The sequence below is a fragment of the Rhinolophus ferrumequinum genome, chromosome 9 (assembly GCF_004115265.2).
Source record: "Rhinolophus ferrumequinum isolate MPI-CBG mRhiFer1 chromosome 9, mRhiFer1_v1.p, whole genome shotgun sequence".
NCBI lineage: Eukaryota > Metazoa > Chordata > Mammalia > Chiroptera > Rhinolophidae > Rhinolophus > Rhinolophus ferrumequinum.
Window position 1 is genome coordinate 30884330 of NC_046292.1, and position 25675 is coordinate 30910004.

Here is a 25675-nt window from a genome sequence, read left to right on the forward strand (position 1 = left end):
CAGGGATGTCAAGTGCTAACCCCTCCCCCAGCCAGAAAAATTTTCAGCATTAATCTGTTAGCGTTTTTATTTTTTAGTCTAGTCTTTTTTTTAAGATTTTATTGGGGAAGGGGAACAGGACTTTATTGGGGAACAGTGTGTACTTCCAGGACTTTTTTCCAAGTCAAGTTGTCCTTTCAATCTCAGTTGTGGAGGGTGCCGTTCAGCTTCAAGTTGTTGTCCTTTCAGTCTTAGTTGTGGAGGGCGCAGCTCAGCTCCAGGTCCAGTTGCCGTTTTCTAGTTGCAGGGGGCGCAGCCCACCATCCGTTGCAGGAGTCGAACCTGCAATCTTGTGGTTAAGAGGACGCACTCCAACCAACTGAGCCATTCGGGAGCTCAGCGGCAGCTCAGCTCAAGGTGCCGCGTTCAATTTTAGTTGCAGGGGGCGCTGCCCACCATCCCTTGCGGGAGGACGCGTTCCAACCAACTGAACCGTCCAGGAGGCAGCTCAGCTCAAGGTGCCGTGTTCAATCTTAGTTGCAGGGGGTGGAACCCACCATCCCTTGCGGGACTCGAGGAATCGAACCTGCAACCTTGTGGTTGAGAGTCCACTGGCCCATGTGGGAATCGAACCGGCAGCCTTCGGAGTTAAGAGCATGGAGCTCTAACCACCTGAGCCACCAGGCTGGCCCTAGTCTAGTCTTTTTTAATATTAAGTATACGATACTTGTATGTTAACATTTTCTTTCAATATTATATCATAAGCATTTCTCATGTTAATATTTTCATAAACAACATCTTAAATGGCTACATACTGTGTTTCCCCAAAAATAAGACCTAGCTAGACCATCAACTCTAATGTGTCTTTTGGAGCAAAAATTAATATAAGACTGGGTATTATATTATATTTTATGTGGTCTTATATAAGATCAGGTCTTATATTAAAATAACTGGGTCTTATATTAATTTTTGCTCCAAAAGACGCATTAGAGCTGGTCCAGCTAAGTCTTATTTTGGGGGAAACATGGTATCTTTTTTTGGATGTTTATTTGAACATTTATTTGAGCATTTAGTTTAAAATTCTTTTTTAGCCTTTAATTTTGAAATAATTTCAGACTTACAGAAAGTTGCAAATATATTACAAATCACTTCCATATCCTTCCGCTAGTTTATGGTGGTGTATCAGAGTTCTCCATTGTAAAGTTTCTCTTTTCCCCCCTGTAATTAATAAGTATATTGTGGGAAGATACTTGAGGACTATATAATACATCATTTCTTAAAATTTTACTCATCCATTTTAGCATCCTTTGATTTTTTTTTTTTAGCTGAATTATTACTAAAATGGTTGCTAAATGGTGATTTTCTAATTGCATTATTCCTTTTGCAGTCATCAGTTGACATTCAACTCTGAAGGAGAGTTTTCTCCTTTTCTCATTTATTAGATTCTTACTTAATGGATTACAAATTGCTCCAGATCTGGACATTTGGAGCCCTTCAAGCTGGCTTTTTCCTTTTGATAGGTCCTCACACTGAGCATTGTCGTACTTTCAGGCACAGCAAATGGTTTTGATACCTGGTAAGGCAAATCCTCATCTTATTATTTTTCATTTTTAAAAGATTTCTTGGCTTCTCTTGGATATGAAGTCTTTTGATTGACTTTAAATTTAAGTACTAAAAAATTATGGATTTTGACTGGAGTTAGACTGAATTTATAGAGAACTGACATTTCAGGAGAACTGACGTATTTTCATTATTGAATCCTCTCACTTAGGAAGCTTATATCTCTATTTATTTGGATCTTTTATGTCCTTTGGTGAAAATCTTGCCCATTTCTTCCTAAGTTTATTTATAGATATTTTATAGATTTTGTTGCTATCATGAATGGAATTTTTTCCCCTGACATTTTCTTTATGTATGTATGTATGTATGTATTTATAATTTTTTAATTAAAATTTATTGGGGTGACAATCGTCAGTAAATTACAGAGGTTTCAAGTGTACAATTCTGTAATACATCATCTGTATATCACATTGTGTGTTCACCACCCAGACCCCTTACATTTTTTAATTGGTTATTGTGTGTGTAGTTTTTAACAAGCTTTTGATTTCATCTTACAATCACCCACTCTATTGAACTTCCTATTAGTTCTAATGTTTTTACAATTGATTCTCTTGGCTTTCTTAAGTGGACAGTTACATAATCTGCAAATGATAACTTTTTATCATTTCATTTATGATGTTTGTACATAATTTCTTTTTGATATGTTATTTTGTGGCTAAGATATTTGAGTGGGGATAGGAAGAGGTGATCCTGGGAAGTCTTCTTGGCTGGTGTTACATTTAGGGGAAGTGTCCAAGAATGTGCAGCAGGTGAAATAACGTGGGGGAGAATGTATTCCAAACAGGCTTTGAGGAGAGAAACAGTAAGGCAATGTTCAGTGAATACAAAGAAGAATGGCTAGAGCACGGGACACAAATGAGGTTAGGGGAAGGGAGAGATGAGTTGGAGAGTAAATAGGAGCATAGTCAGAAGCTGCTAGACTCTAAGAGCGATTATTCTAAAGGAATTGAGAATGTAATGAAAGGTGTGTCAGGCTGAATGGCCCTGAATGGCTTAGTTCATACTCTAAGCTCTGAAATCTGTAAATACTTTACGTGGCAGAAGGGACTTTGCAGATGGAAATAGGCTATGGACCTTAACATAGGGGGGCTATTGTCCTGGATTCATGTAGGCCCAATCTAATCACATGAGCCTGAAAATGGAAAAGCAAGTAAGTTTCTTTGGCTAGCAGCAGAAGCAGGATGTGGTAAAAGGGGAAGTTGGTGATACTCAGAGTGAGAGGGATTTTGCACACCATGGATGAAGAGGACAACATGTAAAACATGAGAAGGCAATACAGGAGCAATGACTGTCACCAGCCAAGAAATGGGGGACCTCAGCCCTACAGCTGCAAGAAGCTGACTTGGGACAACAGCCTGAGTGAACCTGAAAGCGGATTCATCTCCAGCATCTCCAGAAAGCCCTGCTGACCACTTTGGTTTTGGCCTTGTGAGACCCTGTGCAGCGGTCCCAGCTGAGCCACTATACCCGGACTTTTGGCCTACAGAATTCTGAGAAAATAAATTGATGTTTTAAGCTGCTGAGTTTGTGGTACTTGGTTACAGCAGCTGTAGAATACTAATACTAAGGGGTTTAGACAGGGAAGTAACGTCAGATTTTGTGTGACTAACAGATTACTCCTGTGCTGTGTGGGAAATGGATTTGGGAGAATGCAAATTTGGAGGCAGGGAAACTTGTCTGTGGGAATAGAAGATGGCGGCATGGATGGAGAGTAGTGATGGTGGGGAGGGGATATGATTTGGTACTTATTTGGGAGGTTGGAATTGCCAGAATTTGGTTATTGATTGGATATCGGCAATGAGGGTGAGGTGGGACACAGGAGGACCGCTGAGTTCTGGCTTGGATGCTGAGTGACTGGCAAAGCTGTTTCTTGACATGGGGATGAGCACGTGGGAGGACGCAGTGTCTTGAACTCACTGGTAGTTCCAGGTTGTTCTTCATTGGGAAATTCTCCTATAAATACTTATTTAAGATAGAGTATATCAATAACATGATTGCTTTATCTTTTAAGACCTAAATTGGTTTTTTTGTGTGTGTTTTTTATTTTTTTAGGTCATGTAGGAAATCGTAAATCATGTGAAGATGGGACTCTTGGTATTTGTGCGCAATCTGCTGCTAGCCCTCTGCCTTTTTCTGGTACTGGGATTTTTGTATTATTCTGCATGGAAGCTACATTTACTCCAGTGGGAGGACTCCAGTAAGTATGGTCACTCTAGCCTACCCCCAGGAAATGCCTGTTGCGGATCAGTTAACTGGGTTTTCGTGTGGCTGCAATGTTCTCATGTTCTTCAGAGATGGGCAGTGTTAGTAAACTGACCATTTCTGGGATTTAGGCTTAGAAATTGACTACCACTTTTGTTGCTGTAGGTTAAGAACTTTTTTTTTTTTTAAACTGCATGCCATGGCAAATCCTTTTATGAACTCAGTGAGAGTGTGCTATTCAATAAAAAACTTATACTCAATCAGTACTTCTAGTTCTTGAATGTTGTTTTTTCTAATTACTCTAGTGTATTGCTGCTCCCACTTGCACTTTATTGCCTTAGGGCTTGGAAGTAAAGTTGGTTTTCTTTTGTCCTAAAAACATTTATTTTTACCTTTTCCTTCAATTTTCAATTTAATATTGCCTTTGTTTTATTTTCCCTGAAGAAATTTTGTTTACTTAATCTTTTTAGCCTTTGCTGGTACTGAACTTGTACCTGGATAGAGGAACGACTTTCCCCCCTAACCAGTAACTCCTAATCCCTTTCTTCCACTTGTACTTAGCTCTCGAGTTACCCAGCATTGCTGCCTGAACCCTCTGACAGGGTTTTGATTTACCCAGTATTGCCTGCGTTGTGGTTTTAGGCTTGCAGGTGAAGGACTTGCATTGAGAGGCACCAGCTTTGCACATCCTTTTCTTGGCTATAGCTTGAAGTATCACATCGTGACCATAAGTTGTTTTCCTTTTTGGTTCTTTTGTCTGAAGGCCGCTTGAGCTTGGTGTAGGAAATATTGGTTAGTCTGTTCTGATTCCTAGTGAACGTATTTTCTCTAAAGTAGTTTTATTATTACAAACATCTACCAGTTAACAAATGTAGAAGTCACTTGAGAATAGTTAGTCTCTAGGTATGAGGTTAAGATGAGTTCAGATGAGTTGGAAGAGGCAACTGCCAGTTGGCCTTGTATTGAGACCTTCACTTGAGAACTATTTCTATGAAGTAGTTCATTTATTTCTCACATGGCCCAAACTGAAGCAGTTTTAAACCAATTTTTAGGAAAATGCCTAAAAAAACTACACCTAAGCATATAATTTTTAAAACTACAGAAAATCAAAGATAAAGAAAAAAAATCCTGAAAGATACCAGAAGAAAAAAACACCTATATAGGAACACAAATAAGAATCACATCTACTTCACCTCAGATATCATGCAAGCAAGAAGAGACTAGAGTGAAATATTTAAAGTGTTAAAAGAAAATCCACACCAGCCTAGAATTCTATAACCTGTGAAATTATTCTTTAAAAGTGAATGAGAAATTAAGACGCTCAAACAAAAATTGAGGGAATTTGTTTCTAATAGACTGCCTTACAAGAAATGTTTTTTAAAAGTTCTTTAGAGGGCCGGCCCAGTGGCTCAGGCGGTTAGAGCTCTGTGCTCCTAACTCTGAAGGCTGCCGTTTCGATTCCCACATGGGCCAGTGGGCTGTCAACCACAAGGCTGCCGGTTCAACTCCTCAAGTCCCACAAGGGATGGTGGGCTGTGCCCCCTGCAACTAGCAAGGGCAACTGGACCTGGAGCTGAGCTGCGCCCTCCACAACTAAGACTGAAAGGACAACAACTTGACTTGGAAAAAACAGTCCTGGAAGTACACACTGTTTCCCAAAAAAGTCCTGTTCCCCTTCCCCAATAAAATCTTTAAGAAAAAAAAAGTTCTTTAGAGAGAAGGAAATAATATTGGTCAGAAACTCAGATCTACATAAAGAAAGGAAGAGCATTGGAGGAAGAGTAAGTAGAGGTAAAATAGGAACTTTTATTTTTCTTATTCTTAATTAACCTAACAGATAACAGTTTATTCAAAATAATAATTCCAACAATATATTTGATTATGTATGCTTATATATAGATCATATAGGTGTGTGTGTGTGCATGCGTGCCTACTTATATATAAATGAAATGAATGATAGCAATGATACAAAGGATAGAAGGTAGGAATTAGGATTATTTTGTTACCATAAGGTACTCACACTACCTATGTAGTAGTATAGTGTTCTTTGAAAATGGATTTGAGTTGGTTGTAAATATATATTGTAAACTGTAGTGCAACCATTAAAAAAAGTAAAAACAGAAGTATAACCAATATGCTAAGAAAAGGAAGAACATGGAATCATAAAATGCTCCGTTAAAAAACAAAAAGATATGAAAAGTGGAAGACAAAGATAGGAACAAAGAACAAGGGCAACAAGTAGAAAACAGAAATGAATATAGTTAGTATTACTCCATCTATATCAATAATCACTTTGAACATCAGTGGTCTAACTGTACCAATTAAAAGGCAGAGATTGTCAGAGTGGATCAAAAAACAAGACCCAACCATCTGTAGTCTATAAGAAAGCCACTTTAAACATAAAGACATACATAGATTAAAGGTAAAGAGAAAAAAATACTATGCTAACACTAATCAAAAGAAAGCAGGAGTAGCTATATTAACTTAAGACAAAGCAGTCTTCAGAGCAAGGGGAATAAGCAATCAGTGAGAAAGACTGGATTGCATAATGATAAAGGGCTCAGTTCTCTAGGAAGACGAAAATTCTTAACATATGCATACCTAACAACAGAGCCTCAAACAACAGAGGCAAAAACTAATAGAATTGCAAAGAGAAATAGATGACTCCAATAGATGAATAGATATCACAGTTGGAGACTTCAGCGCTACTCATAAAACACACTTTAACAAATGTAAAAGGGTTGAAATCATTCAATGTCTGCTTCCAGAACACAAGAGAACTAAACTAGAACTCAATAACGGAAAGGTAACTGGAAAAATCCAAAAATGCATGGATTTTGAAGTTAAAAACACAATACCACTTACAGTAACAGCCTTAATCCAAAAGAATTGACCAAAAAAAAAAAAAAAATGGAACTGATAAATGATTACAGCAAGGTCGCAGAATACAAAGTTAATTTACAAAAATCATCATTTTCCTATAAACCAGCATTGAACAAGTGGAATTTGAAGTTAAAAGCACGATACCACTTAGAGTAACACCCTTAAAAATGAAATACTTAGGTATAAATCTAACAAAATACGTACAAGATCACGAGGAAAACTACAAAACTCTATAATGAACAAAATCAAAGAACTAAAGAAATGGAGAGATATTCCATGTTCATGGATAGGGACACACAATATTGTCAAGATGTCAAGTTCTTCCCAACTTGATCTATAGATTGAAGGCAATCCCAATAAAAATACCAGCAAGTTATTGTATGGATACCAAGAAACTGAATCTAATGTTTATATGGAGAAGCAAAAGACCCAGAATAGCCAACACAACATTGTAGAAGAATAACAAATGCTAGAAGGACTAGCATTACCTGACTTCAAGACTTACTCTAAAGCTACAGTAATCTAGATAGTGTGGTATTGGGAAAAGAATGAAAAAACAGATCAGTGGAACAGAATAAAGGGCCCAGAAATAGACTTATGTGAATGCAGTCAACTGATCTTTGTCAAAGGAGCAAAGGCAATACAATGGAGGAAAGATAGTCTTTTCAACAAGTGGTGCTGGAACAACTGGATACCAAAATATAGGGGGGGGGAAAAAGATTAGAGACACTTTTAAAAATTTTCTTAAAGATTTTATTGGGGAAGGGGAACAGGACTTTATTGGGGAACAGCGTGTACTTCCAGGACTTTTTCCAAGTCAAGTTGTTGTCCTTTCAATCTTAGTTGTTCAATTTTAGTTGTGGAGGGCGCAGCTCAGCTCCACGTCCAATTGCCGTTGTTAGTTGCAGGGGGCGCAGCCCACCATCCCTTCCAGGAGTCGAGGAATCGAACTGGTAACCTTGTGGTTGAGAGCCCACTGGCCCATGTGGAAATCGAACTGGCAGCCTTTGGCATTAGGAGCTCAGAGCTCCAACCGCCTGAGCCACTGGGCTGGCCCCAATTCTAGAGACTTTTCATGAAAATTAGTACAAAATGTATTGCAGACCTCAGTGGAAAACACGAAACTATATAATATTTTTAGAAGATAAAGGAGGAAAACCTAGATGACCTTGGGTTTGGTGATGACTTTTTAGATACAACACAGGCATAATCCATGGAAGAAATAACTAATAAACTGGACTTCATTAAAATTAAAATCTTTTGTTCTGTGAAGAGAATGAAAAGACAAGCCACATATTGGGAGAAAACATTTGTAAAAGACACATCTGATAAAGGTCTATGATCCAAAATATATAAAGAACTCTTAAAACTCAACAATAAGAACACAGACAACCCAATTAAAAACCGAGCCAAAGACCTCACCAAAGAAGGTATACAGATGGAAAATAAACATATGAAAAGATGCTTGATATCATTTGTCATCAGGGAAATGCAAATTAAAACAATAGTGAGATACCATTACACATCTATTAGAATGGTCAAGATCTACAACACTGGCAGCACCAAATGCTGACGAGGATCTGGAGCATCGGGAACTCTCAGTCATTGATGGTGAGAATGCAAAATGATACAGCTACATTAGAAAATAGTTTCTTACAAAACTAAATACACACTTAAATTCCAGCAATTGCATTCCTTGATATTTACCCAAAGGAGTTGAAAACTTATGTTTACCAAAAACCTGCACGTGGATGTTTATAGCAGTTTTATTCACAATTGCCAAAAATTGGAAGCAACCAAGATGTCCTTCAGTAGTTGAATAGATGAATAAACGGTGGTACATCCAGACAGTGGAATTTTACTCAGTGCTAAAAGGAAATGAGCTATCAAGTCTTGAAAAGACATGGAGGAACCTTAATGCATCTTGCTAAGTGAAAGAAGTCAATCTGAAAATGCTATGTACTGTATGATTCCAATTATATGACATTCTGGAAAAGGCAAAACTGTGGAGACAGTAAAAAGATTGGTGGTTGTCTAGCGTTAGGGGTAGAGGGAGGGATAAATAGGCAGGGCACAGAGAATTTAGGGCAGTAAATCTGTATGATTTTATAATGATGAATATATATCATTATACTTTTGTTTAAACACAGACTGTACAGCACAGACTGTACAGAATGTAATGTAAATTGTAGACTTTGGGTAATAATGTATCAATGTTGGTTCATCAGTTTTACAAATGAACCTGTACTGGTGGGGGATACTGATAATGGGGGTGGATGGGTAATCTCTGTACTTTCTCCTCCATTTGCTGTGAACCTAAAACTGCTCTAAAAAAGTCTTAATAAATCAAGTATTTAGAGTTCTTCCCATAAGTAGCCTGAGGTGACCGCTGAAAATGGTTTGCTATTTGGTTGACCCAGAGAGCCCCACAAAATCATAAAAATTGAGAGGTTCAAATCTTCGTGTTCATCTTAAGAACACTTGTGAAACTGCCCAGGCCCTCAAGGGTATGCATATCCGAAAAGCCACCAAGTATCTGAAGGATGTCACGTTACAAAAGCAATGTGTGCCATTCCGTCAGTACAATGGTGGAGTTGGAAGGTGTGCTCAGGCCGGACAGTGGGGCTAGACGCAGGGTCGGTGGCCCAAAAAGAGTGCAGAATTTTTACTGCACATGCTTAAAAATGCGGAGAGTGATGCTGAACTTAAGGGTTTAGATGCAGACTCTTTGGTCACTGAGCACATCCAGGTGAACAAAGCTCCCAGGGGGCAGCGCAGAGCTTAACAAAGCTCACAGGCGGGTTAACCCCACACATGACCTCCCCCTGCTACACTGAGATGGTCCTAACTGAGAAAGAGCAGATTGTTCCTAAGCCAGAGAGGAGGTTGCTCAGAAGAAAAAGTTCTCTCAGAAGAAACTGAAGAAACAAAAACTTACGGCCTGGAGTAAATTCAGCATCAGATATATGCTAATAAAAGTTTTAAAAAAGTATTTAGAATTATCATACTCTGTATATATACATGTCTGTGCACGTATATGCAGACATGTGCATTTATAGTATATAAAAATATATGTACACGTATTTAAATAAGTTAACGAATCAACAGAGTCTTGGAGTTAGAAAGGTTGGATGTGCTTCAGTTCATCTCCAAAATGGAGATAAAATACTTATGTTTCTCTTGGCTCTGATGCTTTATTCAGGACAGTGTTTTATATAAGAGTTGGGTAGTTGCCTTGTATCAATAGACCAGATTCCAATGGTCCATGTCATGGAAGCTTTGATGTATTTTAATTTTTATTTATTTTATTTAATACATTAAAGTAGATATTTCATAGGATTAATTCTGTATTATGGGACCTTTAAAAATTCACACTACCACGTTTATCAATATAGCAATTCCCTTTGTGTTCTTGCTCATATTTACAAACAATTGTAACCAGAGAGATTATAAAGTATGCATTATAGATTTGATTGCTGTGGAGAATACCATCTGGCAAGTTAGTTAGAATTTGGGTCTGATATTAGGAAAAGGATAGATTTAACTTAGCTTAATAAACATAGGACATTCTATTCACTCTTAGTTTTTCATCTTAAAAATTAAATGGAGGCTGGCATTTCCGGCCTGTGGCTTAGGGTGGCACTCTGTTTCTGATGATAATGGCGTAAGTGGTATCAGGCTAGCCCTCCTTCTATAAACAGCTATAAAACTGGATAAAGTAAATGAAGCAACTCTTGTCAAGCAGTGGATAATAACTAGTGTAAAATTTCAGTCACTAACAGAAGGAAAACTCATGAGGTGAGCTCTATAGTTGCTCAGTTCTCTTTTGGGGGTGAATTTCCCAACCTTGTTCAGAGAGCTGGGATCTAAACAGACATCGGTGCTTCCACTAAGCAGAAGAGGCAGAGATCAGAGTTCAGGGCAGCTGAAGTGGTTGGAATCTGGAATGGGCAATCACTGAGTAGAGAATTCTTCAGAGAGAGGGTTTCCGAAGTCTGGAGGGGAATTCCAGTGAGTCTGTAGCTGAGGACTGGGCTATATATGCACAGGGCAAAACCACCTGAGGCTTAGTCAGGTAGATACCCTGTTTCCCCAAAAATAAGACCAAGCTGGACAATCAGCTCTAATGCTTCTTTTGGAGCAAAAGTTAATGTAAGACCCGGTATTATATTATTATATTATACCCAGTCTTATAGTAAAATAAGACCGGCTCTTCTATTAATGTTTGCTCCAAAAGATGCTTTAGAGCTGATTGTCTGGCTAGGTCTTATTTTCGGGGAAACACGGTAGCAGCTGCTACAGGATGAAAGTGGAGGTTCAGCAGTGTTGGGGGTAAGGAAGTGCCAGGAACTTTGAAGTTACAGCCCTGCCAGAGTGAAGAGATCTCAGTAACACTTTTAACACTCCTGGCATCCAGCTGAGATACCAGGAAGGCTGTGCCTTAGGAATAAACATCTCAGTCTAGAGTGAGACCTATTCAAGGCTCACCCTAACAAGGCCTAAAACCAAGCCCCAGCAAGGCAGATTTGGAAGGTTGGGTCCCATCAAGTTAGAGAACTAAAAAATACCACGGACTTTCCTCAGTTACATATTAAACATAACATAAAATGTTGGTTACACAGGTTCAAGGTGGTCAGGCAAGTAATTGAACTGCCTGTTAAAATACAAATCAACATTCTCCAGAGGATGATAACAGTATTCATAGTTTCTACATGTAATATCCACAGTGTCCAGTGTTCAATAAGAAGTTACTAGATATACAAACAGGAAAATATGCAAGGAAAAAAACTAAGACATGATTTCATCAAATGAGATGGCCCAGATATTGGATTTAACAGATGAAGTAGCTATTGTGAATAATATAAAGAATTACAGGAAAATACAGTGAACAAATGTAGTCTCAGCAGAGAAATTGAAATTATAAAAGAACCAAATGCAAATTCTAGAACTGAAAAGTATAGTAACAGAAATGAAGATCTCACCTAACAATAGACTGGGTGTCAAGAAGAAGTCAATGAATTTCAAGAGAGTGCATTCGAAGTTATCCAGTCTGAATCACAGAAAGAAAATATATTGAAGAAAAATGAACAGAGCCTCAGGGAAAATATAAAATTGTCCACTATGTGTGAGAATTGGGCAGAAAAGACGCGAAGAAATAATAGCCAAAAAATTCCTAAATTTGGTGAAAAACATGGACTTAGGGATCTAAGAAGCTCCGCAAACCCAAAGAAGGATAAATATTGGGGTGGGGGGGGGGGGCGATTTGGGACATCATAGTAAAACTTCTGAAATTAAAAAAAGCAAAACTTTTGAAAGCAGGCAGAGAAAAGGAAACATTACATGTGGGGATAAGAAATTCCACTGACATTTTGCCATAAACAATAGAGATCAGAACACAATGAAAGATCTTCGAAGTGTCGACAGAAAAATACCCAAAACCTGTCATCCCAGAATTCTTTATCTAATGAAAATATCTTTTACAAATAAGGATGAAATGAAGACATTTTCCAATAAGCAAAAGTTAAGATAATTTGTTGCTAGCAGAACTGCATTACCAAAAAATGCTAAAGGATATCCCTCAGGCCAACGGGAAGTGATACCAGATGGAAACTTGGATCTATAGGAAAAAATGAAGATCACTGGAAATGGTAAATAATGGGCAAATATAAAATACTCTTTTTTTCCTTTCTTCTCATAACTTTCTTAAAAGACAGTTGCTTAAAGCAAAAATAATAACCCTGTAAAGCGGGGTTTAGAACATACATAATAAGGATAATACAATATGACTAAGGACTTCAAGGTTGATTCACCATTTAAAAATTAATGAATGTGATCACATTAATAGACTAAAGAAGAAAAAACATATCTTAATAGTTGCAGAAGAAAAGCATTTGACCAGGTATCAAAATATATAGTAAAGCTGCAGTAATTAAAGCTGTCATACCAGCACAGAAAGAAATCAATAGATGAATAGGTAAGACAGTTCACAGCTTAGCACAAGTCAAAGTAGTAGCACCACACTGTACTAGTAGTTACTGTATTTTTCACTACCACACACAGAAAAAAAAGTTTCGCTTAAGAATGTTCTTGATGAAACATTTAATTTCACTAAGTCTTGACTTTTGAGTATGTATCATTTTGCTAAAAGCAAACTTGAAGGTGAAATGAAAAATATGCATAAGTATGCATTAAAGCACCACTATTGCACAATGAAATTTTATTGTTGTCTCAAGGAAAAGCACTGTATGATTGAACTGCAAACCAAAGTAGCTGCTCCTTTGGTGGAACACCATTTTTACTTGAAAAAAATGACTGACAGGCAAACTGTGGTTATTTAGACTTGGATATTTGGCAGACCTTTTCTCAAAAATGAATGAAGTAGGGGCCGGCCCAGTGGCTCAGGCGGTTAGAGCTCCATGCTCCTAACTCCGAAGGCTGCCGGTTCGATTCCCACATGGGCCAGTGGGCTCTCAACCACAAGGTTGCCAGTTCGATTCCTCAAGTCCCGCAAGGGATGGTGGGCAGTGCCCCCTGCAACTAAGATTGAACACGGCACCTTGAGCTGAGCTGCCGCTGAGCTCCCAGATGGCTCAGTTGGTTGGAGTCCGTCCTCTAAACCACAAGGTTGCCGGTTCCCTGCAACTAGCAGCGGCAACTGGACCTGGAGCTGTGCTGCGCCCTCCACAACTAAGGTTGAAAGGACAACGACTTGACTTGGAAAAAAAAAAAAAAGTCCTGGAAGTACACACTGTTCCCCAATAAAGTCCTGTTTCCCTCCCCCAATAAAAAAAAATCTTAAAAAAAAAAAATGAATGAAGTAAAGATGTTGCTTGAAGGGAAACAACTATTTTATTTTTATTTTTTATTTTTGCTGTAATAAAACTTGAGCTTTTGAGTAAAAATTAGAGTTCTGAAACCTTGTATTTGCCACCATGCAACTGGCACCTTCTCAATATTTAAACACTTTTCTGATGAGATTGATATTCATATTAACAATGTGATTTTTTGATATAATGAATGTGAAAACATTGGAAACTACATAACTCATTGAACCACCAATGTCCAAACGACCACTGTTACGTTACCAAATCATGCTTGGATAAAAGATTTGTTCAAAGTATAAGACCAGTGGATTTTAATGTAATTATAAAAATGTTCGTAATGTAATTATAAAAAAGTGATGTTGAGCATCTTTTCATATGTCTGTTGGCCATGTATATGTCCTCTTTGGAGAATGTCTGTTTAGGTCCTCTGCCCATTCTTAAATCAGATTGTTTGAGTTTTTTTGGTGTTAAGTGGTTTGAGTTCCTTATATGTTTTTGGACATTAACCCTTTATCAGAGGTATCATTGATGCATATCTTCTCCCATTCAGTAGGCTGTGTTTTTGTTTTGTTGATGGTTTCCTTCACTGTGCAAAAACTTTAGTTTTATGTATTCCCATTTGTTCATTTTTTTCTTTTGTTTCCCTTGCCCAAGGAGGCATATCCAAAAATAATATTGCTAAGAGCAATGTCAAAGAATTTACTGCCTATGTTTTCTTCCAGGAGTTTTATGGTTTAAGATCTTTAATCCATTTTAAATGTATTCTTGTGTATGTTGTAAGACAGTGTTCTAGTTTCATTTTTTGCATATATCTGTCCAGTTTTCCCAACATTATTTATTGAAGAGACTGTCTTTACCCCATTGTATATTCTTGCCTCCTTTGTCAGAGATTAATGACCAGATAGGTGTGGGTTTATTTCTGGGCTCTCTATTGTGTTCCATCGATCTAAGTGTCTGTTTTTATGCCAGTACCATGCTGTTTTGATTATTATAGGCTTGTACTATAATTTGATATCTTCAACTTTGTTCTTCTTTCTCAATATTGCTTTTGGCTGTTCTGGGTCTTTTGTGGTTCCATATAAATTTTAGGATCACTTGTTCTAGTTCTATGAAAAATGCCATTAGTATTTTGGTAGGGATTGCATTGAATCTGTAGATTGCTTTAGGTAGTACAGACATTTTAACAATGTTAATTCTTCCTGTCTATGAGCACAGTATCACCTTCCATTTATTTGTATCTTCAGTTTCTTTCTTCAGTGTTCATAGTTTTCCAAGTACAGGTGTTTTACTTCCTGGGTTAAGTTCATTCCTGTGTATTTTATTCTCTTTGATGCAATTGTAAATGGAATTCTTTTTTTAATTTCTCTTTATGATAGTTTGTTATTGGTGTATAAAAATGCAACCAATTTCTGAATATTAATTTTGCGTCCTGCTACTTGACTGAATTCATTTATTAGTTCTAATAGTTTTTGCTGGAATTTTTAGGATTCTCTTAAATTGTATCATGTCATCGGCAAATAATGACACTTTTACTTCCTCCTTTCCAATTTGGATGCTTTTATTTCTTTTTCTTGTCTTATTGTTGTGGCTAGGACTTCCAGTACTATGTTGAATAAAAGTGGTGAAAGTGGACATCCATGTCTTGTTCCTGATTTTAAGGAGAATGCTTTCAGCTTTTCACCACTGAGTATGATGTTAGCTGTGGTTTTGTCTTATATGGCCTCTGTTACGTTGAGGTATGTCCCCTCTATTTCCACTTTTCTGAGAGTTTTTATCATAAGTGGATGTTAGATTTTTTCAAAAGCTTTTTCTGCATCTATTGATAATGACTTTGGGTTTTGTTTATTCTTCTTTTTCTGGTTCCTTTAGGTGTAAGGTTATATTATTTGAGATTTCTCTTGTTTCTTGAGGTAAGCCTGTATTGCTATGAATTTCCCTCTTAGAACTGCTCTGGCTGTGTCCCATAGGCTTTTGGATGATGTTTTTAGTTTCATTTGTCTCAAGGTGTGTTTTGATTTCCTCCTTGATCTCATAGTTAACCCATTCATTGTTCAGTAGCATGTTATTTAGCCTCCACATGTCTGTGTGTTTTTCAGTTTTCTTCTTGTCCTTGACTTCTAGTTTCATACCATTGTTATCAGAGAAGACGATTGATATGATTTCAGTCTTCTTAAATTTATTGAGACTTGTTTTGTGGCCTAACATGTGGTCTATCCTGGAAAATGTTCCATGTACACTTGAAAACAATGCGTACTCTGCTGCTTTTGGGTGAAATGTTCTAAAAATATGTATTAAGTCCACTTTGTCGAATGGGTCGTTTAAGGCCACTGTTTCATTGATTTTTTGTCTGGATGATCTATCCATTGATGTCAATAGGGTGTTAAAATCCTCTGCTATCATTGTATTACTGTTGATCTCTCCCTTTATGTCTGTCAATGTTTGCTTTATATATTTAGGTGTCCCTACATTGGGTGCATAGTCAAAACATTTCACAACAGATTGACTTAGAAACTGATGAAGTTGCAGATTTCTTTAAGTTGTGAATTAAAGAGATTTGCAGAAATGTAAAACAATGCCTCTTTCCCTACTAATTTTTTTTGAAAATAGTTATTTTTTCTTAAAATTGTTTTATTTATGGTAATATTTAATAGGTTTATTATTGTTTAGTGAATTCATATTTTTAAAATTTCTTAGTTTTAATTTTCAGTATAGTAAATATTAATATAATTATTAATCCATATACACAAACACTCTTTGGCATCTTCAGTAAGTTTTAAGAGTGTAAAAGCATCTTGATACCAAAAGTTTAAGAACCACTATTTATTCTAGAGTCTTCAAAAGAGTGGAATTCAGGGATTGGTGGACTTTCAGAAGTAAGAGAATTTAGGGATTGGTTGACCTTTAGCTGTGGATTCACAGGTTGTTGAATTGGAGGACAATGAGAAGCATGGTCATTGAAGTGAAGCTGTTGTTAATTGTCTGGTATTCAGAAGCTTGTATAATGGTGTGAAGCTGTCATTGATTGACTTGGATGGGTTTAAAACCAGTTCTGGTGGTTACTTCCTGTTATAGAAAAAGAACAATCAGTACTCTCCTAGATAGTTAGGAACCTTTTATTCTCAATGGAAAAGATGGGAAAAAATAGAAGGCACAACTCTTATAACTCAATAATTAAAAAGATAATCCAATTTTTAAAATGGACAAAGGGTCTGGATAGCTATTTCTCCAAAGAAGATATAAAACTTGTCAACAAACTCATGAAAAGATGTCCAACATCATTAGTCACTGGGGAAATGCAAATCAAAATCACAGTGAGATACTAGGGAGGTTATATTCAAAATGACAGATAATAACAAGTGTTGGTGAGGATGTGGAGAAATTGGAGCCGTCATGCACAGCTTGTGGGAATGTAAAATTATGTAGTCACTTTGGAACACAATTTGGCAGTTCCTTAAAAAGTTAAACATAGAGCTACCATTTTACCTAACAGTTCCACTCCTGGGTATAAACACAAGAGAAACGAAAACATATGTTTACATTAAAACTTGTACGTGAACTTGCATAGCAGCATTATTCATAATAGCCAAAATTTGGAAATAACCCAAATGTCCATTAACTGATGAATGGATACATAAAATGTGGTATGTCTATACAATGGGATATTACTCAGCAATATAAAGGAATAAGTATTGATAAATCCTACAACATGAATGAACCTTGAAAACTTCATGCTAAATGAAAGGAGCCAGTCGCAAAGGACCACATATTGTATGAAATATCCAAAATAGGGAAATCCGTAGAGACGAAAAATAGATTATGTGGTTGTGTAAGACTGGTGGGATAGGAGGATGACAGCTAAAGAGTATAGGGTGGGTCTTCCTTAACCATTATCTGCCAAAGCCACAGCAGGGTGGGCAGGAATGCCCTTCCTTGGGACTTGTACAGCTTTAGCAATTCATTTCCTGTTGGTAGGGGTTTGGGACTGGGAATTCTTTTAAAATTTAATAGTCACAGGCTATTTCAGTGTGGGCTTGGAATTTCTTTGGCTATATAGTTCCATCAAAATCTTAAGAGGCCCCCTGTAAAAATATTTTTTAAAGATAATTGTGAAATATGAATGTGGACTGAGCATTTGATGATATTAAGAAGTTATTAACTTTGTCAGGTGTGATAATGGTATTGTGGTCATGTAAAGAAGTGTCTTTGTGTTTTATAATTATGTCCAGAGGAAGTATTTAGCGATGAAACAGCATAATCTCAGGAACTTGTTTTAAAGTTATGCAGCCAAAAAACAGAGAAGGAGAAAAAAAGAGGGGTGGGGAAGGGAGAGAACGAAAAAAGAAAGGGAAGAATGAGGAAAGGAACAAAACTAGGAAGCCAGTAGCAAAATGTTTCAATTGTTTAATATGTAGGATGGGTTCATTACATTCTTTTGTTTCCTGTAGTTAGAAAACGTTCATTAAAAAAAAAAATCAGACAAATTTTTTGTAGGTAACTAACCACAGCTGCCAAAGATCTTATTAGACTCTGATTTTTTTCACTCATTGACATCAGTGCTCTATCCTTCCCTCTAGCCCTTGAATTAATTTGTGGCTACTTTGTGAGACATTTTGAGACAGTAGGCTTTTAGAGTGGAAGACAATACTTTTAATCTGATCTTCTCTTGTGGGTCACTCCCATTGTCAGGCAGGTAACTATAGGTTGACAAATGTTTTGGGCCACGGTTTTACCTCCTGTCATGGTTGCTGCTTGGAGGAGTTCCTTTAAAACCACTTCAACTCGTGATAGAAATGCTACCATTTATATAGAAAGGGGGAAAAAGTCTTGTACGTGTGTGTTCAGATTTATACATATGTGTACACAGGTGTGTGTATATATATATATATATTACATATAGATTTGCATATATATGCATAACATAACTCTGGAACCAAAAAAACCCAAATAATTGTGGTTGCCTTCAGGGAAGAAAATTGATAGCTGGATGAGAGGATATAGGATAAAAGGACGAATGGCCAAATCCTCAGGGAACTACCAACTAAGGGGTGAGCAACCCCTTATAAAGTCACCCTGAATAAGCAGTGGTTCTTAAGCTTTTAAGAAAGCATGGGGAGAAGACTCAGCAGTGAGAGCAAGAAGGAAAATCAGAGGAACAGTTTCAAAAAGGAAGGAGTACATGAAAAAATAAAAAGAAGGAGTGCAAGGCTTGTGTGTGCCCTTTAACCCAGCATTTCCACTTCTAGGAATTCATCTTACAGGTATTTTTGCACACTTGCAAAATAATGTATGTACGAAATTATCCACTGCATCTTTTTTTTTTTTTTTTTTAAGATTTTATTGGAGGAAGGGGAACAGGACTTTATTGGGGAACAGTGTGTACTTCTAGGACTTTTTTTTTCCTCCAAGTTGTTGTCCTTTCAGTCCTAGTTGTGGAGGGCGCAGCTCAGCTCCAGGTCCAGTTGCCGTTGCTAGTTGCAGGGGGCGGAGCCCACCATCCCTTGCGGGAGTCCAGGAATCAAACTAGCAACCTTGTGGTTGAGAGCCCACTGGCCCATGTGGGAATTGAACCGGCAGCCTTCAGAGTTAGGAACACAGAGCTCTAACCGCCTGAGCCACCAGGCCGGCCCCCACTGCATCATTTTTTGTTTATTTGTGTGCATCACTGTTTTTAATAACAACGTTTGGGAGCAACTTCAGTGTTCACCAATAGGGGCCACGTCCACCCCTCCAGTGGATGCCCTGCACCTGAAGAACGAGGAGGCTTTCTATGTGCTGATATGCAAAGATTTGTAAAATATATTGTGATGTGCGAAAAGTAAGGATCAGGAGTTTTGTTTCAGGCTTAGGATGTTTTAAACTTTTATCGTTGTTGAATGGATGTAGCTAGTTATCATATTCCTTGTTACCATTGCAAAATACTGATTTTTTTGTTTTTTGGGTTTTTTTTTCTGAGCTCTAATATTCTGTTTTTATGAGCTTTCTTATTACAAGAAATAGTTGGCATGGACGAGTGGGAAAATCAGATTTTTAAGTTATTAAATCTGCTCCATTTTGAGCCAATCACAGTTGCCTCCTGTTGTTTTGTGTCTGACTGCCAAGTGTCTTTATATGGTATTTTAGCTTTTTAATGGAACTATATGTAGCATAGTTTTTAATTGCTATGTAGCAGTCTCCTTGAGCCACCAGAGGGCAGAAGAAGCTTTTCATTGCCACTGGGCAGGCTTGTGCTGGGTATCTCCCTTCTGGCAAAATCCTGCATGGAATTGTTCCTGAACTAACTCATTCACTAGACTTTGTGCACTTAGAAGGCAGGGCCTATGTCTGTCATCAGTGGAGGCGACACGGGTGAGAGAAGAGAACATAGATTTTGGAATCTCATATACCTACCTGCCTTTTGCTCTCCTTCCCTCTTTGCAAATTATTTAGTGAACTAGTTGCAGTACTTAAACTCTCTCAGAGCTTGAATATGCAAGACGTGTATGCAATATGCAAGACAATGCAAGGCATACTAGAGAGTTGAGGCTTTGCTGTAAGCCTGACCTGACTTGGAGTACTAGCTCTGTGACTGGGTAATTGAATTTTATCACCTACAGAGCTACAGAGTTAAGGATTCAGTGAGCTAATGCATGTAAAGCTCTTAGCACTGTGTTGTAGTGAGCATTCAAGAAGTAACTGCTCTAATTATAATAATACCAGATACCAGCGCGGATGGATAATAGATCCTCAAGAATTTGTTCGTCATACGGCTCTTTTTTATGTTCTGAATTACAGTATTTGATTACAAGCAAGGTGGTAATATTTTCTTTGGGACAATCTCAAAGCTCCTTTTCACAGAGGGACTCTTAAAATGTGTGGTTTCTTTTCTTTCTTTTCTTGCAAAGAATTAGTCTTTTAATAGTATAATATGTTCTTAGTTTTTGTGGAGAGTCTCACTTTTAAAGCTTCCATCCCATTGTGATTTTGTGTGTTTTTCTTTTTGATTGGAAAATAGGGTATTTGCCATATACCAACTCAGTTGGGCAACACAATGCTGCATCAAGGATGCAGTGCCCGACTCAGGTTAGATCGCAGGGAAGTGACTGAGGTAACGATTAGGGTGTGGAAAGCTTGTTAGGGAGGGGTTTGGGATCAACAGTCCCCGAAGGAAAAGAATGGAAAGGGAGGAGAAGGAAGCATGATTGTACAGAGGAGAAGTTGGGCTGTGATTCAGTCCCAAGAAAGGCCTCCGCCAACCCTACAGGGACTGTGAAGTTGGGATGGCCCTTCTGAGTTGGGGGAGGGGGCTGTGCCTTTATAGCTCCTCCTTGACTAGTTATCGGATGCCACTAGTCATCAGAGGGCATGACCCTGGGCAAGAGGGCTCCCTTCAGCCAAGGCACTTCCTGAAGAGGGCCTGCAGAGGGGCCTTTCCACCTGGCTGGGTCCCAGCAGCTGGACACTGCTCCTTCATTCCTTGAAGTGGGATCTGAGAGGTAAACCACAGCTTCCACCAAGTCACCTGAAAGAGAAAATAGTAATATGGCTAATATGATGTGACAAACAATAGCTTTAGACAGAGTTGCTTGTAAATAATGCATAGGAATAATTGTTATTTATAACTTTAAGAATTCAGAACAATATCATTTCAGTCAGCATGGACTCTCTATTACAAACTACCTCAAAATTCCAATGGCTTAACACAGTGAAGGTTTATTTCTCTCCTGTCACAATCTAGTGCAGGTCTGTCGGGGCTGGGGAAGGAGTTCTGTGACACCTACTATATTCAGGGACACAAACTCCTTCCATCTAGTAACCCCCATCTCCTAGGACCTTGGAGCCCTCCACTGGGTCCTCTGATCCAGCTCTTGGTGGAGAAACCGGTGAGAACTTGGAGAATGTACAGAAGGTCTCTGTGGGCCAGGCCTGGAGGGGATATCCTTCTGCTGCCCACATTCCACTGACTAGGCCCCAGTCACACGGTCCCTTCTACCGAGAGGACCCACTAGAGTATTCGTGTGCCCAGGAGGGGAAGGAAGGACATACAACCCTCACTGCTACAGTATTATATTGCTCATACCCTTGTGGTGGCTGGACTTCTTCATTTTGGTGAATCACAGACACTTCAAAACTGTATGTTTTTAATTTCCCAAAGTTACGTATTTAAATTATCACCATCATGATACTATGGGTTTTTTTTGTTGTTGTTTGTTTGTTTTTAACCTGGGAGTATTTTAAAAGGCATAGGAAAGCAAAATTTTACCAGAGAGAAGGGATAGAACAGAGTAATAAGAGCTGAAAATTTAAGGATTCCTTGTTCAGGAAAGGCAAAAAGGCAAAATAACTTCAGAAGAGAGAGAGAGAAGAGAGAGAGAGAGTATTTTTAGTGGCACAGAAGAAAATAGCCAAGCCTCTGATCCTGTCATATAGCTATGAAAACAAGTTCTCCCTCAGCTATAGCAGGAATGTCTTCCTCGTGGTAACATGGAGATAGTTATGAGATACAGGATTACAAAGAAATATTCATGTAAATAGCACTGATTCCTGTGAATACTACCCGAGCAGCCTTTGAGTTGGAAGGAGAGAAGCCAAACTAGAGATGCCAGTCACTTTTTGTCAGTCAGCAAGTATTACTGCTGAGTGACATTTAGGTCCTCGGCTTTGTTGTAGGCAGTGTGGGGCAGATGGAAAGGGAAGCCCGGGACCTGAGAAGTTTGCAGACTGAATGCGGAGGGAACCAAGGGTAAGACAGGGCCAGATGAACTGTTTCAGAGATGAGAGGAAGGAAAAGGTGAAATCCAGGAAGCCTTTGAGAAAGAGATGGCCCTGCAGCACCAACCCGACAGGTGAGGTAGGACGTTTGGGGACCGGGGGAAAGTGCTCCAGATAAGTAGAATATTAGCTGTATTTCTGAAGCAACAGTGCTTGCTGAGTGTGACATGCATGGTCGGGGGAGGAGCAGTAGGACAGAAGATTTGAGAGGGAGGGCAGAGTCAGATTATTGAGGGCCTTCATGTCAGGTATGCAAGTTCAGATTTGATGCAGCAGAGCCATTAAAGCTTCTTACACTTAAGACCTGGTGAAGATGTGGTGTTCTGGATTTCTGTGTGAAGGAGAATTAACAGAGCAGAGGCTTCTTCTGGATTTCTATCGGAGTACCTAGAATTTAAAGTTGTCCTTTATTTCCTCAACGAAGTTCATTTTACAGCCATTTAATTGTACTTATTAAGATAGTTACTGTTCCAGTCTCTAAAGATCAAAATTAAATAAGCCCTAGTCCCTACTTTGAGGAAATTGTATTGCATAGAATTAGCTCCCAGACTTGTTATTAACTCTTTTTTTGACTCATCAGAAATTATAGTCTGATATACTTTTAAAAGGTAAGTGCACTACTTGTTACATGTGCTAAGATAGAGGGATGTATAGCTGTACTTACAGTGCTTGCCAAACTTTTAAAAAGCCCACTCTCCTTTAAAAACATTGAAATCTTACAGCCCCCCTTAATTGATATTTTAAAATAAACATGATTAAAAATTAACGGACATCCTCCCCTTGATTATTACCGTTATCAGCGAGTTGTTCTCCTGACCTAAAAGTATGTTAGGGGATGGTTGTAGGAAAGGCTTCATAGCGGAAGTGACTCTCAAGACTTGAAAGATGAATGGATAAGGTAAGAAGTGTAGTTTATGCAAAGAACATAGCGTGAATAAAGGTGTAGGGACCTGGAAAAGGGCCAGGAGAAAGACTTGTGCAGAATGCTGAGTTTGAAGACTTTGTGTAAAATGGAAGCCACTGATGAAAGAGTTTTAAGCAGGAAAGAGATGTGGTTGGATTTGCATTTTAGGAAGATACTTTGCAACAGAGTGGCAGATAGATGAGATGGAAAGAAGGAAGGTAGGGATACCAATTGCCACGGCACTTCACCGACTGGGGAAGTTCAGGATGGGGCGAAAGCCTGTAGAGGCTGCCTGGTGGAGGGGATATCTGTGCTGAATAGAGAAGGGTAAAGAGGAGCTAAGAAGAACAGTAGGGGCATTTCTGGCAAAAGGAAGATAATGGACAAGGCTACAAAGTGTGCAAGAGCATGGCATTTTTGGAAAACTATGAGAAGTCTAGCATGGCTGACAGATGGGGTATGAGTGGGGGGATGAGACTCACTTGGTGGGTAGGTAATGACTCAGGTCACAGTAAAGAGTTTGTCGACTTTATAAGTAAATGAAGAGGAAGCCACAGACCAGACATAACGGAAGTCTCAACAAGTTTCTAAGGATTGGTAGCATGCAGGATAAATTCTCTGAGGATAGTGGAGTTAAGCTGGAACTCAATAAGAGAAAGATAACTAGAAAATCCCTGTACACTTAGAAATTAAGAAATAAACTTGTAAACAATCATTGGGCTAAAGAAAACAATTGTAATAGAAGTTGGAAAATATTTTGAACTAAGTGATACTGAACATACTACATGTCAGAACTTGTAAAAGAAAAAAACACTAACAACCAAGCTTAGAGGGAAATTTATAGACTTAAATGCATATATATTAGAGAAACAACAATAAGAAAAAATGAAAGGCTGAAAATCCATAATCTAAACATCTATTTTAAGAAGTTAGAAAATGCTCAGCAAATTAAAAAGAAGGAACATATAAAATAATAAAGAGCAGAGTTTGATGGGGAAAAAAACCCCTTACAATATAGAATATTAACAAAGCTAACGGTTTGTTCTTTCAAAGACTAATAAGATTTACAAACTTTTGGCAAGACTGGTCATTGAGGAGTTGGGGGAGAGAGCGTGGGAGCACCAGTGCCAAATGAGCAATACCAGGAATAAAAAGGGACAAAATTAGAGAAGCTACCGACATAAAAAAGATGAAAAAAGGATATTATGAGAAATTTTATACGAAAAGTTTTGAGAATTTTGTGAAAATGAGTCAATTTCTAGAATAACATAACTCACCAAAACTGACTCAAGAATTAATGGAAAACCTTAAAATCCTATAAAAATTAAACCAGTGAAATCAATAATCAAAAATCTTTCCACAAAGAATATTTCAAGTGCAGATGGCTTTACTGGAGATTTCTTCAAAAGATTCAAAAGAAATAATTCCAACTTCATATAAACTCTACCCCTTACTCATTTTTTGAGACTAGTGCCTCCTTGATACCAATACCCAACAAAGACAACTCAAGGAAAGAAAATTATAGGCCAAGCTACTTAAAAATATAGATGTAAAAATTATGAACAAATCCCACAATATATAAAAAAGATAATATATCATGATCTAGATGGGCTTATCCTAAGAATATACATACATTATTGATTTAACATTAGAGAAATGCATCAATGTAATTATTCACATTACTAAGTTAAATACATTTTAACAGATTAAAAAGGAAAATCATGTCAGTAGATACAGAAAAAACATTAAAATTCAGCATTCACTCATGCTAGGACTGCTTAGCAAACTAGGATTAGTAGAGAACTTTAATCTGATTTGTTTTAATTCATAAAACTACATAAGACATCATTGAATAGTGAAATTTTCAAAATTTGCCTTTCAAGGTCAGAAACAAGACAAGGACCAAAAATGACTGTTTTTCAATATTAAGCTTGATCTCTAGCCTAATGCAATGAGGCAAGAAAAAAAATGAAGAAAATCTAACCGGAGGAAGTAATAGGATGGAGGTGAAGGCATGGGTTTGAGAAATTTAGGAAGCCTTGCCATGACTTGGGTTCATGTATTCATTTCTTTTGTTGATTAATGTGCAATGGGAAAGTAGGAAGGAGATGAAGCAAACAAAAAGGGTCTGACGTTTATTCAGTTCCTACTCTGAAAGCTCTGGACTAGGTGCTATCACATATTTTACTTAATTCATATGTATATGCATGAGCGAAATGAAACATTTGCATAAATTCATTCTCATTGTTAAATACTAGTTCAGGATGTATTTAGGTATTAAGAATATGTTGTACCTAATATATTTTTTAACTCATTTTTATCCATATAGCAGGTCTTTGAAATAGACTGAAGTCCAGCAAATGGTCTTTTCTAATTTTGTAGATGAAGAAGCTACTATAAGATTACACTGATTAGCTGCTTAGTGTCAATGTGGGACCAAGACTTTTTCACATAAACTGTGACTTGAAAGCACATAATCAAATGATTTTTGAAATGGAAATATGCTGGGGTCCTA

The 25675-nt window shown here is 37.8% G+C and overlaps 1 protein-coding gene across 1 annotated transcript in view; it reads left to right on the forward strand.

Annotated features, from left to right (window-relative positions):
- ST3GAL3 (ST3 beta-galactoside alpha-2,3-sialyltransferase 3) overlaps nt 1–25675 on the forward strand; it is a 173827-nt gene that overhangs the window by 12538 nt on the left and 135614 nt on the right. Inside the window, exon 2 of the mRNA XM_033113627.1 lies at nt 3652–3796. Coding sequence (XP_032969518.1) covers nt 3682–3796 — 115 coding nt within the window. The 5' untranslated portion in view covers nt 3652–3681. The remainder of the gene's footprint in view (nt 1–3651; nt 3797–25675) is intronic.